The 19,113-nt window shown below is 44.1% G+C and overlaps 1 protein-coding gene across 3 annotated transcripts in view; it reads right to left on the minus strand.

Annotated features, from left to right (window-relative positions):
• Positions 1–19,113, minus strand: part of LOC119374112 (kinesin-like protein KIF13B) — a 118,987-nt gene that overhangs the window by 55,298 nt on the left and 44,576 nt on the right. For all 3 annotated transcript variants that reach the window (XM_049420292.1, XM_037644180.2, XM_049420293.1), the window contains exons 2-8: positions 9,401–9,479; positions 6,708–6,723; positions 5,684–5,834; positions 2,388–2,568; positions 1,407–1,494; positions 485–619; positions 274–386 (exon numbers count right to left, since the gene is read on the minus strand). In XM_049420292.1, coding sequence (XP_049276249.1) covers positions 274–386; positions 485–619; positions 1,407–1,494; positions 2,388–2,568; positions 5,684–5,834; positions 6,708–6,723; positions 9,401–9,479 — 763 coding nt within the window. The remainder of the gene's footprint in view (positions 1–273; positions 387–484; positions 620–1,406; positions 1,495–2,387; positions 2,569–5,683; positions 5,835–6,707; positions 6,724–9,400; positions 9,480–19,113) is intronic.

Genomic DNA, 19,113 nt, shown 5'->3' on the forward strand with positions numbered 1-19,113 from the left:
TGAATTAAAATACACGCCATAAAACACGAGAAAGCTGGGCTTTGTCACTCTGACTGTGGTTGTTTTTCGTGAACAAAATTTTGCACGTTAAAATTTCATTGACAGCAACAGAAGCAAAAAATCGAACAAGAAAATATAATCTAAATCGAGGATTACAATTTAAATTCGAATCTTTAATAATGAGTTAAAGCTTTGCATCGTTTACATCCAATTCCACACTAAAAAACACGCTGATGCATGGTACCAACGTAAAATTTCGCACATCCGACTTACTTGTTGATATTGGAACCTTCTTTTAGACGATCCCCGATGGCACCAGTCTTGACCGCCCGTTCGCTGCCGGCCAAATCTACAAGACTCATTTTGGACACTTTCTCACCGGTGACCTGAAACGGTATGTGGAGAATTCAAAACATTGCGTGCAATTTAGGTATTGTGGCTCCAACAGTGATCTATATAAAAAGGAAGGAGAAAAAATTCTTACCCCGGAGACATTGTCCCTGATTAAACAAGTCAGGGTGATATTGAATACTGCGTGAGAGCGACTGGATTCGCTGTTCATGTTAGTTGCTGCAACTGTCCGAGACTTGTTGCCTTCTGTCATTAGGTTATTAATTTCCTGAAATTTAAGAAATGGAGCGCAGTATTAGCACATGCTAATTACGGCAAACACAGAAAAGCACAGAACACTTTAGTAGTGTGCAGTATAGAGACACAGGACTGCAGAAGGGTGGAAAGTAGGGCAAGTTGATATACTTGCATGATGAAATGAAATAGCGTGAAAGAACATAGATAGAGCAGAAGGAACATACAAAAAAACAGTGCTTGTCTTGTTTTTTCTACGTTCCTTCTGCTGTGCCTACGTTTTTTTCACGCTGTTCCATTTCATCATACAGGACTGTATTACAGTAGTGTTTTGTTTACGACTTGCACTTAATTTTGAAGAATTAAAGTACCATAACTAAATGGGCGTCGGAGCCTAATTTCAACATAAACCCAAACCTATTGAATTATTGGATATAATGAAATAAATGTAGAAGTTACTGTTTTTTCCAGTACCAAAGTGTATGGTTATGACGAATGCATATTATACATAACAAAGGCAATTTGCTGTCAGTGCCATATTTGTAGCAAAATCATCTCAATTTACTTTAAACTTAAACTTCCCAGATAGCATAACATAAGTAGGGAGAAAAATCATGCAAATAAAATGTTCTCAAACAAGACGTTTAAGCATGGTACAGGAAAAACATTAGAACACAAAATGTTACAAAGCAGAATACAGAAAACAATATGCGGCATAATGAGGTTACACTGTATTTCATATCCCATACTGTTAAGATATGTTTAGACGCAATACAACAATAACAGTGACGATTTCTTAGTAGGACTGTCAAGATGCTCACCTCATAGGAGGATACGGCTAATGTTGAAAGACCATCAACATATGGACCAAGAATGTTGTGTTCCCGAACTTTTAGATGCTGCTTCCCACTGAAACGACAGGCAGGCAAACAAGATCTATGATTTGTAGAACATTAACAAGCACACGTTTAGCATATAATACACTAACAAGACGAAAGAATTGTTTGTGTTATGAGAATATTTCCTTGCATGGACGGTGATGATTTTTGTCGGCAGAGTCAGTTAAAAAGGACCTATGATGCTAACAGTCAGAATTTTTTCAAACAAAAATATAATTATCAAGGTAATTATCAACATAATAATCTGACACTCATACAGAGTTCTCGTGAGGGCAATATATGAGATCAGTCAGCATTGTTCCAACCACAGTAGAACTTGAAACATCATTTTGATCCATCAAAAGGTTGAATTAAAGTGCTAAAAGTCGTCATCAGCAGTCAATTTTCATGCCCATTGCAGGCCTTAAGACGTAGGAAACCTACAAGGATTTTATAACAGAGTTGACACTAAACAACAGATAGAATGATCCCCTTTTTTCAATTAACTCATTCTTCTCGCAAAGCAAAGAGGTTTGCCAACGAACTTCGTCTTACAATACATTTCCACACTTTACAATTGCACAAAGGAGCACTTACTAAAATTAATAATCTGTATCTTTTATTCCATTATAGACAAGAAAAAACATACTTCTCTCCTGAGTGTCCCTCCTCACATCTCTCTGTCAAAGGTTTCTGTGCTAAACACTCTAATAAATGTGTCTCTGTCCAGTGTGACTCTTTTAAACTGCGGTTTATGCAGATTCAATAAACCATCTCTTCAACCTCTTTCAGGTTGTTGTCTGCATTTAATGGATTTTGGGAGCTTTTCTGAGACATTTTAAGCTCTTTTGATATCTCTTGACAAGCAGGTTTCTAAACTTATGGCCGTCAACACTGACCAAGTAGCCCAATCTCAACACTCACCCCCTGGGGTCTAATAGGTCGTGGACCCTCTCGTTGTAGATCTCCATGTAGGACACCTCCACCTTGTAGCTGATGTTGGGGTCTGCGCAGCAGGCGATGCGCTCGAAGAGCGAGTCGCATAGCCGAGGTATCACCCCCTTGTTGTCCGCGGTCCCCATCATGGTGTAACTTTTGCCAGAACCTGACAGAAATAATGGCGAAAAAATAGAATGAAATTCTGGTGACATGATGGTACAACAAAGAATTCACAGTCCCTTTCCCAGGCAGAAGCCTGTGCATGCACATTTGATTTACTATTAACGCGATAGCGTTAAAGAGCTCGTATCGCAGAAATTCCGCCGTCGGCGTCGGCACCGTTGGTTGTGAGCGAAAAATCATCATCTTGTCCGTGACCGAAAAATCGAAAAAGCTGCAAATAAAATAAATAATAAAAATATTGGGTCCGAGTGAGAATCGAACCCAGGCCGTCTGCGTGGCAAGCAGGTGTTCTACCGCACAGCCACGCCTCTGCTTGGAGCTGCACTGAAAGTAACTTTCATGCTTCCCAAAAATACGCGTCCTGTATACAGGTGTCACAGTACGAGATGCAATATCGCAGTAATATTGCGTGGTACAAGCGTACATTGCCATCGGGCGTCACACCACGTCAATATCATAACGACTTGGTGGTTTAAAGACAGCCACCCATTACAGAAGGCACATTACTGCGCGTATTCCTTTAAGACCACGTAGTGGGTGCATCGCAACTTCGAAAAAGTTTCTCGCGCATAACTGCCCCTGGTTTAAAGCATGCTACCCATTACATAAGGCACACACCTTAGTGTGCGCATTCTGTTACACACTCGTAGTGTTTGAAGTGCGCACTAGGGGCAGGATATCCCTATCGCGTTCAACTCTTAAAAGCGAAGCTTAAGCGTCCCCCCAATTTTAATTCATATTTCAGCCATCTTTATTATTGACTTTTCCATGATGTGAACATTCCATTCACTCTTACCTCACATTTGATTTAGCTTTATTTACTTTAATTCACATTTGATTCATCTCATGCACTTAATTAATTACAACTCCCTATTACATGGCATGCACTTGCTACTATTCCCTTTATTTCACATTTGATTCACCTTTAATTAACTTTATTTCTCAACCGGGTGATGCGACTATGTGCTACACATAACTTTTGGTACCATTTGTGTTGACAATGCCCGATTCCAAATTTTTTTTACTTATGGGCACATAAGGCATTTTAATAGTCGTAATTTTTTGGTGCTAGCTGAATATCATTTCAATAATACCACAAGTGGGCTGAATTATCAGACTGAACACTGAATACCTTTTGAACCATGTAAAGCTATTATGACTATGACATGAAACCATATTCCCATCTTGGTATATCAAGTGTTGGAAAGTACATGTCATTACACTGCTTGCTATGATGCATTATTCTTTAAAAGCCCAAATGGAGCATTAAGAGAACATAAGCAGTTCTTTCTTTTTTGCACACTCAGGACTTTCTGGCAATCGTGACTGTAAGATTTTTCATTAAATATGTCTAGCCACCCCAGTGATGTAACATACTCCATTAGAAGCACGGAAGCTTGGGCATGTTTGTAAGACATCATGGCACAACTTCAAAGCGCTAAAAAACAAGGAAAGACGAAAAATAGTGGACACGACGAGTGCTAACTTGAAACTGTCGTGTCCACTCTTTTTCATCTGTCCTTGTTTTTTAGCGCTTTGAAGTTGTGTCATGATACTCCACTACGTAACTCTTTAACTCGGTAACTCTAGCCTTCACATAACAGCAGCAAAGAGGCCACCAGTGTTTACCAACATGCGCTTATCAGGGCTTTTTTCTACGACAGCCAAGAGAAAAGTGAAAGGAATACAGGCAAGTGAGTGCATAGGTGCAATAGCTTTCCTTCCTGAACATGAGGTCCTCATTTGCAGATGCGACTTACTTTTGCAATTTCTGTGCACCATTGGCAAAGAAGAGACCGCAAACGGTGAGCTAATGGTAAATTCAGCATTCTTGTTGCATAAGGTTTTTTTATATCACTTCTGGTTGAAATGTTTGGCAACACACAATCGGTTAAGCGAAGGCATTACCATGTTTAATGAAACGTTTTGGACGTTGTGCACTTCGGCAAGAAATTCAAAATACATTTTTTTATCTTTGTAGAAATGCTTGCTGCCAGCAGATAACTATCGCATGTAATTTGAGAGGGTCATTAGATTCAGTTAATGAATATCACATGACTGACTGTACAATAATTATATTTATATAATAACTATATAACAACTATACAAATATTAATAACTGGATTATTTGGATAATTGGACATTGGTATATTTGGACAATTATCAAATAATAAGGATAATTGGTAATTACAATTGCTGTAGATACACTATAATTTATTCCAGCACTTCCACTTGCTTTAAATTTGGTTTCCAGAACCTTGGCATCAAATTTCATGCATTTATAGAGAGTCGATCATAATGCATGTCACAAAGGGTTAGGTTCCAAATGTAACAAGAACAAACACTTCTTCAAGCCCTCGGCTACACAGAAACATGATGATGGCCAATGCCAGAATGATGCAAGTACCGTTTAAAGGCTTAGCTGCCGTATAACAAAATCTGTACGATACACGAAGAATATTCCTAGGACTAATAACGTATATGGTGAACTTCTGTTACAAGTCACTGGTATTAAAATCTGGAATGTTATTCCTTTCAAAATAAAAACATCATCCAATTTTACTAAAGTACCATAAAAACATTATTTAGAAGAATTAACAGACCTGTAAATGTAATGTCATGCTTAGTCTTACGACTAATTGGCATCTTTAGTATGTATAAAGGGTTTATTTTTCTTTTTTTTGTACTTTTCAGTGTCATAGCGTTTATGTTTGTGTCGTTATTTCATGCGCTGTTTGTTTACTGATTATTTATTCGATATTGTTACATTAATGATGAGCTGCTCACAATGCAGACTATTTACAAGATATATTTACAACAGCAGTTGCAGCGCTGACCGGTTCAGCTCACAGCCCGAGCAGAGAGAGCTCTTTGAAATTTTCGTTGGGCGCACACACGCATGGTTCAAGAGGCTGGCAATATGCAAGTAGCAATATTCGACGTTATATAACTTTGTTTAGTTGTGCTTTTCCAAAGTGCCATAATAAATAGTTACATTTTTGGACCCCAACTAGCCTATGGCTATCAGTCCCCACAGTACTGGCAAACTTTTTGCAAAAGAAAGAAAGTTCAATTCAATTCAACATGCAATGACTCACCTGTCTGCCCGTAGGCAAAAATGCAGGCGTTGTACCCTTGGAAGGCATTGTCCAGGATGTCCGTCCCTAGGCAGGAGTAGACCTGCTCCTGGCTGGCAAAGTGCGTGTCTGATTCGTTGAATGACCAGAAGCAGTGGTCGAAGGCAAATGTCTGCGGAGCAGTGGCAACGCGTCGAAATGTAAGCAATGGCACACCATCATGAATGAAACTCTCATGTTGCAGACGGTAACCATCATTCTACCATTTTTATAGAGATATAGCCTCCGTAAATACGGTCCGAGGGGCAGTTAACCTCCTTGTCATTCCATTGACTGCTCTTCCTCCACTGTACATACATTAATCTTTAAATATTGCTAATTGCATTTAACAAACTTCAAATCCCTCAGCAACTGTGTAAAGGCACTCTTGAATGTTAGGTGGGTGTTGAAAAAAAAGAAGGTCCGGTCAAACTGTATGCCAAAACAATTTTTCGGCACGATAATGAAACAGTGATATTGCAATACTGTGCAGTTCATAATCACCTTCAAATCACATGATGCAAAAAGTAAGGAGGATAGTGAATCTTTCAACGGATTCACTGAGCTTGGACCCACTTCTCTTCACTGGTCAAAGCAAAAATAAACCAAACCACTTCCTGCAGCTAACATGGAGCAACTTTTACCTTTAAATTGAGGCTCTCCGAGTAGACGAAACCACTTGCAAGCTGTTGGCAATTGCCCGAACAAGCCTCCAGCACCTCTTGCGTTCTTATTTGTTACGTGATTAGCGGCGATTGCTTAACTCTTTAACGATCACCTTCGTGGCCATAATGAAAATACGATTTTAAGAGCAGATCTGAAAATATCAGCTTCAGTTGTTAGTTAGGTGCTACCGCACGCATATCTCTTTTACAAGCGCTTGAAGAAAGCTTACAAAACCTTTAATAAGAAGCTGCTGTGGTTATGAGGAAAATATGCTGAAAAGAGACTACAGCACTGTAAGCAAGCATGATTACTGGAAATTAACAAGTGAAGTGCATCTCACCTTTGGGTGTTTCCGTCTAAGCCAGTAGAGGTCAGCAATTGAAGCAGAGAGGTGGAATAGACACGCAAGAAAAAAACACCAAAGGTTAGTGACTATTAGAGATCTCCATACTACAAACAAGTCACCTACTTGTGAAGCTGCATTCACATAAAACGTGACTGCACTTGAATCAGTCACGTGACATAACTTTGCGTACATCAGGGCCAGTATAATGCAAGGATTCCTTTCCCTTAAACATACTCGTTGCATAAGGCTCGTTGATCTGTAGGTGATCTATAGTGCAGCGCATCGTCAGACACACAAGGATTCACACACGACAGAGCCCTAACTTTCAACAATGAAATAGCCAAAAAATTGCCAAGAAATGAGGCGTGAGATTACTGAAGCCGCTAAAATTGCGCCTGGGTGACTTATACATAAGCATGCCATCAGTTGACCTTAGTATAAAGGAAATAGATTTCCTCGCGTCATAATCAGAAATTGTGCATCCTTGTTCATCCTTTCAGTTAACCTCAGTAAAATGATTATGTCACTAGGCGGCCTGGCATTGGTGGATGATCTCTTTGTGCAATTTTGTTTGTTTTTGCTTGCTTACTTTATGTCACGTGCTCTCCCCCATTTATAATTATCTTTCTGTACTTATTTCGTGATAAAAGTAATAAATTTCATTGTTGAAAGTTAGTGCCCTGTTATGCGTGAATCCTTCTTGTGTGTCCCGTTGATTCATTCCACTATACAATCTACAGTTACGCTATATCAACACGCCCAGTCTTCAGCCTAGGCCCGTTAATCACTGCCGTCTGATCTGCTTGGGCCATTTATGAAGTGTGGAAAGGAAAAGCACTGGAGTGGAATTGCTACATTATCCTGCAACTGATTAGTATTTCACAGCTAGAATTTAAAGCAGATAAAAAATAAAGATGTTCTTACACTCACTCTGTAACGATCAAATCTGTCAGAATTTAGTACTCTTTAATTTTCACCTATCCACCTGACAGTGCAATCCATGCATTCATATTGCATGCATCTCAATTAAACAGAAGACTTGAATTCAAGACGGCTGCTGCCAAAGTTGGACATATCATTTAATCAGCCAGCCAGTATTCTGATATTTCTCACTGAAAATAACAACAATGATGTTGCTTGGATTGAGTGAGCACTGCACGAACAAATGACGTGCAATGCTGAGGTACGCAAATGCAAAAGCTGGAATCACGACACTCTCTACCGTCCAGCTTCAAGAACAAGGCATTGTGAAGCATAATGAAAACAAGTACACTGACAAAAAAAGCTTTTCGCATGTCTTTTATTGTGCATACACTAAACAGGTAGTAGTGCTGTTGTATTTTACTTGAAATGTAAAGCTATGAAGATTGTCGGCAATACACTACAGCTTTTTGGTTTTGATGATCACTCTTACTTTGAAAATTTCAAGCTTGCTTTCGTAAATTCAGCAGCTACGAACAAGGAATAAGCGGAAAATGATGACTAAAAACAGAAAGTGATCTCACAAGACACAAAAAATAATCAAGCATGGAATTAGCAAACTGCTTTGCTCTATAGTATGATTCACTGTTAGGAGCACTTAGCTGTTTAAGTAAATCAAAGTGCAGCATCCCAACTTTACCAGGAAATGATGTTGATACGATGCATCAGACAAGCCATACACACAGTGAAATGCACTCTGCGGGCTTTCGTGACCTGTAATCACAATAATCGACTATAACTAATGGCAGCGTATTAATTATGTGCTCCCAAATTTAAGAGTGGACTGTACTGGACACCATGCCTGTTGTGATACAAATGAAATTAATGCAGCTGCATAAGTATAACTCAAACCACGACTGTCTGACAAAAGTGAGAGCTTGAAGCACTTATGGGACCAGTGCCTAGAACATCCCTTAAGTTGTCAAAAAATAAAACATGTGTTGGAAATTAGCACTGTGTCTGCATTGCCCCTCTTTGTCCTGTTCCTTTAGTGTGCTACAAAAGTTAACACGGATTACCAACATGCCCGAGCTTACACTCTATTTTGTCAGGAATTGCTTGTTCTCCAATTACTCCGAATTCTGTACTCAAATGAAGCACACATCTATTCCTTCTGGCATTATTGCAACAGCCATTCCAAGTTCATAAAGAAGGAGAGCGTGCGTCTTCCAGCACATACCCCAGTATGTGAATAAACAAAAGAAGAACTAGTGATGCTGACCAAACTAGTTTCAGATGATGAGAATCAATTTTGTGCTGCTCTCGACGCACAAGAGCACAAGCCACCAACAACGGCGCAGAAACGACGTCCACGCTGTTTGCACGCTCCGGTGCTTCGATAATGGCCCGAGACCAATTTTGCATTCGGCCTGCCTGTCAGGCAGGGCTGAAAAATCACGGGGCTTTGCCATTGTGTGCCTAGCACCTCAAACGACGCACCAAAACCTGCAATATCAGACACGCGACAGACAGGCCAAACAAATATAAAAGTGGAACTATACGCACGTGCATACAGACACCCCCCTCCCGTCCCGTTTTCTCTGCTGGATAAAGTGTTTCCGCACTGGTGCCCACGCACAATGGTCAGTGTCAATGCTGGCAGTGACAATGCAGCATGCATTTGGAAGTGAATGGCATAATGCAAGGGCTGCACAACACCTGGAGAGATGAAGAGGAGGAGGTGGAGAGGAGGGAATGGGACTCACCCTTCTCCCTTGTTGCTGTTGTAGAGGATGGTCTGACCCTCGGTCATCTCGACAACGCATTGTGCCCCCAGTTCCACCTCTGCAAATAGACGAGACGCGCAATGGGTTCGCGTTAGGATCGGTGTATAGCTGTGCCAGCTGTGCACAGAGGGTGAGGTGCAAGGCTAACAATTTCACAGAATGGCTGATTGTGCAAGTTGGTGATTCATGTTACTTGAAAATGAGAGCGCATAACTCAACGACAACTACAAAAAGACAGGAACGAGAGCAGACTATCAACTGAACATTTATTGGGAAGCAATGGCATATATATCTATGGACAGATAAGTTTTCTGAAGAACAATCAAGGTAAGGAAACAATAAGGTTAACTGCCGTTCCATGTCAAAGCCTTCATTAACTGGTACAAAATGATACAATTTGGTACAAGATTACCTGGTGCAATTCAGCACTTCTAGCAGACATGTGAAACAGTTATTCGCACCTCTTTTAAGAAAGAATGCATAAGCACCACCCATCGCACACAAACATTAAGCTGTCTACTTGTGTATTTCAGAATGCTTGCCGATTTTTTTGGCCAGATTCTGCTTCTGTGCACCTTCATTCTAATTTCATGATTTCCCTGTCACGTGTCGTCCTGGTGTTCCGCCGCACTTTGTGTGCACTGGACGCGATCAGTTTCGATTCCACGCTTGAAATTTGATGATGAATATCTCGAAGTACATGTAACTTTCGTGATTTCTAAAAAATGTGTGTGCGATAAATTGCATGCGCTTCAACTTTTTAATATAAACGCCTGCCCTCAAGTCACCAATTTAAAAGTTAGTTAACGAGTTTTTGTTAATTAGTGGCAACAGTGTCATTTTAACTGCGGCAATGTTATTCCGCCTAGACATATAGTTCATGTGCGAAAACGGCAAGAGCCTTACTGTCATAGGATTTTTATTAAAAATCTGTATTGTCTAAAACAAAAACACCCTGTATAGTCCTATAAATGTAGTCATTTAGTAATAATAATCGGAACTTCCCCAGACCCTGCTCTAGACATCAACAACAACAACAAAAGCAATGGTGTGTGAGAGACGTGACCGATAAAAGGCATCGCCTTCGCGCCCGCCAGCACATCAAGATCGTGACGCGTCACGTGAACCGTTACGTACAATCACGTACGGTACGTGGCGCACGCATGCGCAAAGCTCCTTTCTCTCTTTCCTAAACCCGTTTTCGTACATGTTCGCGCGGAGCGAGCGATACGGAGGTCACGGTGTCGAGCCGAAACCGTATCGAACGTGGGTGGGCGAAACGCGCCGCGGGCGAAAGTCGTGAACTGCGGTGCGCGAACATGCTACGGCAAACAGGAAGAAAACGCCCGGCCGGCGGCGAAAACGCCGAAATCGCGGCGGCAAAACAACTCGAAACGTGCGTGCGGCGCTCCGCGCTGTTCGTTTGTGAAAAAACGCTGCTCGTTCGTCGTGTTTGCCGCAATGATGTTTGCGTCGCGACCGCTATTTCGCTCGTACTGACGAAATAATAATAAAAAAAAACTCACAGGGTCCCTAGCGTGGTTTTGCACCATTTTTGCACTGCCTCCAGGTTCGGAGGCATTGCAAGCCTTCTGCACGTACCTCACCTGGTTTTGCACTGACTCCGTGATCGGCACACCTTTGACCGAAACACGATGTCACGTGATGACGTCACGATGACGTAACAAATTTGGCGCTATGTAACGTCATGATGACGTCATCACGTGATGATTATTCTTGCATCACTCGTGTTGATGCCGACGCCGCCCCGGGACGCCGACGGTCAATTTTCGCGTTTGATGAGGCATCTAATGGATGGATGGATACAACTTTATTTGAAATATTCAAAGTGAGTGTGGTTGGGCTCCTAGACGTCCGGGAGCCCCCTGGCCGACATCTCTAGGCAGGCCCGGTTCACCAGCGTCAGCTGGTCGTCCGAGCCAGTGGCCCGAAGAGCGGCCTCCCACGAGGAAAGGGAAGGATTGGGAATAGGGTCTACCACTAGGGGCTTTGGGCAGCTCCACAAACAGTGGAAAAGATCAGCCCGGGGAGCCCCACAGGTGGTGCAATGTGGGTGATGGAGACCTGGGTAAAATAGATGTGCCAGATAGGGGGAAATAAATGTTTTCGTCTGGAGCTGGCGCCAGACCGAGCTCTGATTAGGGTTAAGGGAGTAGTGAGGGGCAGGTAAATCTCGTCTGCCGTTCCTGTAATAGGACGTAATCTGATGGTAGGTGCAGATTCCCTCTTCTGGTTTTGTCACGGGTTTGGGTGAGTGATCCTCGAGGGTCCGGATGGAAAGACCTCGGACATGCGCATTAACGCGCTCATTCCCGGGGATACACTCATGCCCAGGCACCCACGTGATAGTCACCGGATGGGGAAGCGAAGGAATGTTTCGCAAAATGCGTGAAACCGTGTTTGGGGCTATGCCTTGACGGAATTATCGATATGCGCTTTGGGAATCGGTACAGATTTCTGTAATGGTAGAATCTGCGGCCGCATGCGCCACTGCTAGGGCTAGTGCGACTGGCTTTGCTTTCGCCTTAACAATATTCACACCATAGGTATATTATTGTAAGAAACTGTATGATTCACACCATTGTGTTTTTTACCATTTTTATCGTTCCTTCTGTTATATGCTGCGCAAGCGCTGCCGTCTGTGCTCTTTCACTGGTACTGTCTTTTTGCGCTGTTTTTATGTGAATTATGTGAAACATACAACAAAGCGATGTGGGGTGCGGGCTCTTAGCGCTGTCACAACGCTGTTTTCGGGAAAATGAATATGCAGCTGACGAGCTGATAATCATCCGTACGGGCTCCGCCCACAAGACCACGCAGCACCTGTTTCCGGCTCGAGCGCGCCCTAAATTGGCGCTTGAAAACATAGTCCAGTAAGGCGCTCCGACTGGGAAGCCTCGGCCAGACGGCCATGTACCCCAATCCTCTCTTCCCCCTCCCCTATAATAATGGGTCAGAGGAGGGGTGAGCGAATTCGGTAGTGCAACGTTTATTATCTTGCAAGCAGCGCATGGGAACTCATATATCTCAATTGAAATGACGTACGGTAGAAAGGATAACGGATAGGCGGGCAAGTGCTCTAGACAACGAATACACAAGAAGCGCATGCCATGTCTTTTAAATGTCAGCTCCGCCCAGAGAACTGCGGCGCGCATGCTCACCACCTCTGAAAGACGGTCGTGCAAGCTGGTTTCGGCTCGAACCGTTAGTACTTTTTATCGGCTAATGTAAATACTACGCATATTAGTGGCTAAAGGTTCGTATTGACTACCTAAAACATTAAGTTTGGCAGCGCAGCGATGTCAGAATTCCTGACGAAATTTACCGGCACGTTCAAGTTTCTGACCTAAAACCAGTGACGCAAAGGTGTCTGTATGGCAAAGTTAACAAGCGAGAAGGGCTTGATGTCACGAAAATGAGTAAGTGCTATTGGACCGAGTACGCTGTGGGAGGGGCGGAAATGACTGTGGCGGAGCTGACATTTTGTCTTAGGTGTAAGCGAGTGACTTGCCGCTTGCGAAGACTTTGGTGGCTGCGCACGAAACTCCCTGTTTCCTGACGGTCCTGTCCCTTGAACATCTCGATGCGAGCTGCCCTACCATGACGGCAAAAAGGCCTGAACACGGTCCGCGTCCGGCAATGATAAACACGGATATACGTTAAATCGTTGTTTTTAGTGAAACTGTCAGCTTAAGAAAGTACCTGCCTGATAGTCCCTGCGGTAAAATATGAAAGTCCAAATACGTGTTTCACTCGAAATAAATCATGCGGTTCGCGCAAGTGAGCTTTCTGTTTCGTATATTGCAACCGGCGACCAATTCGTTCAGCGATGTTGGGAGGGGGGTAAGGGTAGTTGTCAGGCTAGCCCTCCCCCTCCGCTGCCCCCCCCCCCCCCCCCCCATACAGCACACGCCTATACGCGCTATCAGCAAGCACTATTTGTAACGCACTATAACATCCTCCTTCTTGGTTTTGTCGCGCGTCGAGTGTATATGGTCATCATCACAGGTTTCTCCAATGAGGGAGGGTCGATATTTCATCGCCCCCCCCCCCCCCCCCCAACGACCTTGCAGTGGGCCGAGTCCGTATGAAAACAAGGTTCGCGATGGATGCAAAAAAAATGAAAATGATGTGACGGCGTGGTTCTCACCAAGACATACATTTGGTCTCCAGTTTTCCGGTGGTAAAGGTCATGGAACTGAACAGTTATTGGAACGAAACGAGAGTGGTCCTCGGGTGACCGTAGCATCATCCCCGAAAACCTGCGTGGCCACAACCCCGTGGTTTAAACAATGACGGTCTGTTTGAGTGAAGGCACGGGGCAGACTTGGCGCCACGGGACAAGCGCAGCGCTTGTCCCGTGGCATTCGTTCCCTTGTTGACCTTGCTCCATTCGCGCCGTCACATTCTTTGCTCTAACTATATGATGATACCTAACTGGTCATTGACCACTATCTTTAAATAAACTGCACTGCGCATTATATATCGTGTAAGATGTCTTCCTCTCGAACACTTTCGATTAAAGACACGGGAATAAGGAGCAAGGGGGGCAGACACTGGCGATCGTCTAGTCGCGAGGTCATTGAGCATTCCTTCAGCGTGAGTGGGGCCGCGTGCCTGGCACTCGGATGTGGCGCAAGCCACGTACGAGTCCGGCCGATCGAGGAGCTCTCCGACGTACGCTGGCCAGCGGCCAGCCACGCGTGTGGTCTGGACAATGCAACGCCGCCGCCGCCGCCGCCGCCGGCCACCCCTCTGACGTCACAGCAGCGAGGTTAGCTAGCAGAACGCGTGAAATGCGAGTGCGTCCTTTTAGCGGGCCGCCGCGTTTGTAGCATCGCCAATGAAAAGCCCTCTGCCGAACGGCGTCTGCACCACAAATCGAGAAGTCCACTTCAAACTCCTGCCCTCCGTCCTTAATTCACAGTTATATATATCCGCGACCTTTTTACCAAAACCTCAACTCCAGGGACGTAGCCAGAAATTTTTTTTCCAAGGGGGAAAGAGGGAGGGGGGCTTCAACCGCCCTTTTTGGATTGGTTGAACCCCCCCCCCCCCCCTCCGCATCCTACATCAACCGTTACGCGCAGATTAGAGGTTACAGGTACACTATATGTATACATTATTACGTACAGGTCAAAGTCAAGACACAGTCAGTTTATTATTATTCTAGTGCACGTTGAAATGGGAAACGGGAAAATATACAGGCGAGGGTACCATAGTCGAAGACTGCAGCGGTTTTGGGATGTTAAACCCCAGATATTATTATTAAGACTGCAGCGGGACCCTCGGTTAATAATAGTTAACAAGAAGCATAAAATAAAAACAAAACAGCGAGCAAATGAACCTTAAAAAATGGAAACGCTTAAAGTACAACGAAAAACTAATAAAGTACAGATATTAATTAAGACACAGTGGCAAAGTACAAGAACTGTATACAGCTAGCGAGACTAATTATAGCAAAAACAATGTCTTGTGAAAATTAGGAACTAGAAACTTTATAAGTGGTGATTTTATTATTCTGTTGCGCAATACAGAGATTTGGTCCAGTCTAAATTAAATGACTAAACTCGTAACGACGCACGAAGAATGTTGAGAATCCATTGCAATACTTGTTTCGTTAACATCAAAAATAAAACACGCTTACCATATCTGTAAAACGGGGCCAATCCCTAAAGCGAGCTTCTCCCCGCGGTGCCACGCAATGCGGCAAAGCCACCTTCGACGAACGGTTTATTACAGAAAGTTGTATACACGCATAATAAACGGACTGCGGCGCGTCTTACAACGTGTTTTCCATGCATAAAAACCCCAAGAATTATTATTATTATTTAAGAATCATTTTCATATTATTTCTTTAGGCTGTAATACCAGCTTCGTCCAAATGCGAAACACCTAACGGTCGCTTGTGTCTAACTCGTTCTTACAAAACCAATGCCGTTCGCCATATGTATAAACTGCCAACATTTGTTTTGCTTCCCTTTTTCCAGACAACGTCTAAAAAAAGAAAAAAAAAACAAAACAAGCATCTCGTCTCGACTTTCCTACCCCGTTCCTCACAAAAGCTGAGGAAAAACAACGAGAAGAAGAAAAAGAAATAATAAAAGGGTCACCCGACTACAATTTAAAGACCCGTTCCGCCGCCGTTATGCAAACAACCGAACACCGAAGGAATTGGACGCGGTCACCACGACTTTTGGGCTATGGCGTGAGCTCACACACACACACACACACACACACACACACACACACACACACACACACACACACACACACACACACACACACACACACACACACACACACACACACACACACACACACACACACACACACACAAACGCGCGCGCGCGCGCGCGCGCGCGTCGTGAGTTTGCGAAATGTGTAATATTACGCGCATGTATACATCGAGCGACAGCAACGCAATATAGGCGCAGCAAAAAGGAACATGCCACGCTTGGAAGCCGTTTTTGTCCATGGGTGGGATTCGCTGTTTTATAGCAGCATCATGGCGGACGTCTTCGGCGAGAAGAGAGTCTCAAAGCCAAAGAGGAAAAAAAAAAGCAACTTACAGGGTCATTCATGCATTCGCCTAAGACAACTCGAAGGCGAAGGCCATCTTCATCTTTTTCGTTTAAGCATCCCCCGGCCCCCTGCGAAGGTTTTCTGCACCTAACGTGGTTTTACACGGCCTCCAAGATCGGAGGCATTGCTTCTGCACCTCACTTGATTTTGCCGTGCCTCCGCGATCGGCCACCTTTGACCAAGCGACGATGGCATGTGGCGACGTCATCATGTGACGTCACAAATTTTGGTGATCTGTGACGTCGTGCCTCACATATATCGCAGTTTTCGCATGCTACACTGCTCCAGATTTCTTTTTTCCGATCACTGAACACAGCGCACACAAGAGGTGGTCACCGATCTAATGAATCGCGTTGCGTTGCATGGTGTTCTTGCCTTTCAATATAAATTCAATATCACGGCTGATGTTTGTCAAGTCTACCCTTCGCTTGTTCAGCTCGCTAGGCTATGCATTTCGGCGCTGCTGTGGAGGAGGTCCAACTCGGGCACACGGTGCCTACACAGCAGAGCTCTCAAACACGCGGCCCGCTCTTACCTTTCACTATCGGCCCGGCCCGCACATGACTGTCTTCGTCCGATATATTTTTTTTTTCTTAAACAATGTTAGCGCAGCCTGCACTAAGTCGCGCAAGGCTGGGTGGGCACATAACTGGTCCTGGCTTGGCTTGGCTTTTACCCTCTCACCTCTCTTTCCCACCCCTTGTTATACTATGCTATACATGACTATGCTAGCCCTACTTTTTTTTTCTGTCTTTTTTGTGTCTCTTTCTCTCGCTATTTCTTTGTTATTCTATCTTTTTCTCTCTCTCTTCCCTTCCTCCCTATTTTCTCTTTCTATTTCTTTCTATGTCTTTCTTTCTCTCTCTCTCTGTAGTCGTACTCTCGCCTTCTATCTATTTCTCTCGTCCTTTCTATCTTTTTCCCTTCTCTCTGCACTCGTTCTCCCCTCCTCCTTTCCCTCCTCCTAACCATCACATATCTCCTCCTCACACTCACTTCCCTTTCCCACTCCCTTGCCACACTATACTGTGCAAGGCAATGCTATGCTCTCCTCGCGTGCCTGGATAGCCGAGCGGTTACGGTGCTCGCCTTCGGATCGTGGGTACGCGGTTTCGAATCACCTCGCCAAGAATTTCTCTTTCTTTCTTTCTTTCTCTCTCTGAACTCTTTCTCTCGCCCACCAGAGTTATCGCATCCCACGCCGGACAAATCGGCGCACCTGTTCACGGAGCGAAGCAGAAGAGGACGAAGAGAGCGCCGAGCTGTTTCGTGATGATAATTGTTTTATCTACGACACACGGCAAACCTCGAGCATATAATAGCTCTGCTGTAATATGTTCCTGAGGTATACAGACGTGACTGGTCTCAAGAGTCGGAAGCAGTGTTTTCGTAAGGCGCCCCACGCGGTCACTCGGTGTTAAAACATAACAGCACGTGAACAGAAACGCTACATTTCAGTATCGGCGCCCACATGTCAGTAATTCTGCGGATCAGTATCGATATTTTTCTCGAAACCTGACGTCAAATCCCCTTCAGATATGACCCATATATGAGATACGGCAAAGGCCTTCCTTCGAATGGCAACATTAGCTGACATTGTGTTCAAACTCTCTTCTCTATCCCTCCTTCCCCGATCTCTCCTCGCTTCAACCTTCTTCACTGTTCCGGCCCTTGCGAGAGACTAAAGGCCTGACCACATGTACGCGTTGCAGCGCGTGGCTTGTAGGCTCGGCACCGCGCCCTCTCCCTATGAAAAAAGAGGGCGCGCGGCTACACGCCACGCGCTGACGCGCTGCGACGCGTACGTGTGGTCAGGCCTTTAAATTTCGTGACTGCAGCCCGCTATCTGAGGTGAGCTTGAGACCCCGCCTTGTTTCTGTCATCGCCTGCTTCGCGACATTACACTTTTTTTTAACGACAAGAGTACGAAAACATACGAAAAGAAAAAGGAGAAGAAAAAAAGAGACAAGCGAAGCAGACGTCTTTTCCCCCCGTAGATTTGCGTTATCGTCTGCAACGCGGCGCAGTTCAATATGTCTTCCAAGCACCTGGCGTGTTTGTTCATCGATGCCCTTACACGATAGCGCGCTAAGGAAAAGAGGGGGCGTTTACAACACGCGTCCGATATACTATATAGGGCCATTCGAACGACATAAAGCAGGCGCAAGTGTATACGTGTGCAGTCTTTGATGCTGCTGTATAGTTTGCCGCGCTGCAATATCTATACGTGTGTGCGTTCGAACGAAAGAAAGCCATGGAGAAGAAGGAGGAACAAAATCAATTCAAAGAAAAAAGAAAGAGCGCTAGAACTGATAAAAGCCAAAGAGGGCGCGGCGTACAGGGAGTGTATAGTACGCAGTACACGGCTGCGCGAACACTCTACAGACACTCCAGCCCATACAGATAACAAAAAAAACGCTGGCCGTGGACTCTTCGTCCGTGCACCTTCGAAGCGCATGATCCGAGAAAGAGAAAAAAAAATAAAGAAAGAAGCGATACGTGAGAAGATAAACACACGCGCAGGCAAGCGGACTCATGGAACGATGCCGGGTTCTTTCCGCAATGCGCAACTTCGCATAGTACAAGGCAGCGTCGTTGCTTACTGGCGCGCGTGCTTTAAATGGACACTTAAGTCAAGTCCAGTCAAGTTTATTGAGATCTTTGTAAAGAAAGGAAAAATGCCGGGCCTGTGCGTGTATAAGCTGGGGGAGCGGCCTTTAGAGCCCGTTGTAAACTCTCGTATACGGTGCGTGTATGAAACAGTGGCGCAGCCAGAGGGTTGGTTTAGGGGAGGGGGGTTCAACCCTCCCCCTCCCCCTAAGTTTCTACATTTTGTACGTGTATATATAAGCGCACACACACAAACGCACGCGCATACACATAGGAGGGTCAGTTCTTTGTTTCTCTTATTATTATTATTATTATTATTATTATTATTATTATTATTATTATTATTATTATTATTATTATTATTATTATTATTATTATTATTATTATTATATGAAGGTCCTGGGGTGTGTGTTTCTTCATCGTTGTATCTGCTTGTACCAATTCTGCGTTTATTTGGATATATCAATATAAACTAT

This window comes from Rhipicephalus sanguineus, chromosome 11 (genome assembly GCF_013339695.2).
Source record: "Rhipicephalus sanguineus isolate Rsan-2018 chromosome 11, BIME_Rsan_1.4, whole genome shotgun sequence".
NCBI classification, from domain to species: Eukaryota; Metazoa; Arthropoda; class Arachnida; order Ixodida; family Ixodidae; genus Rhipicephalus; species Rhipicephalus sanguineus.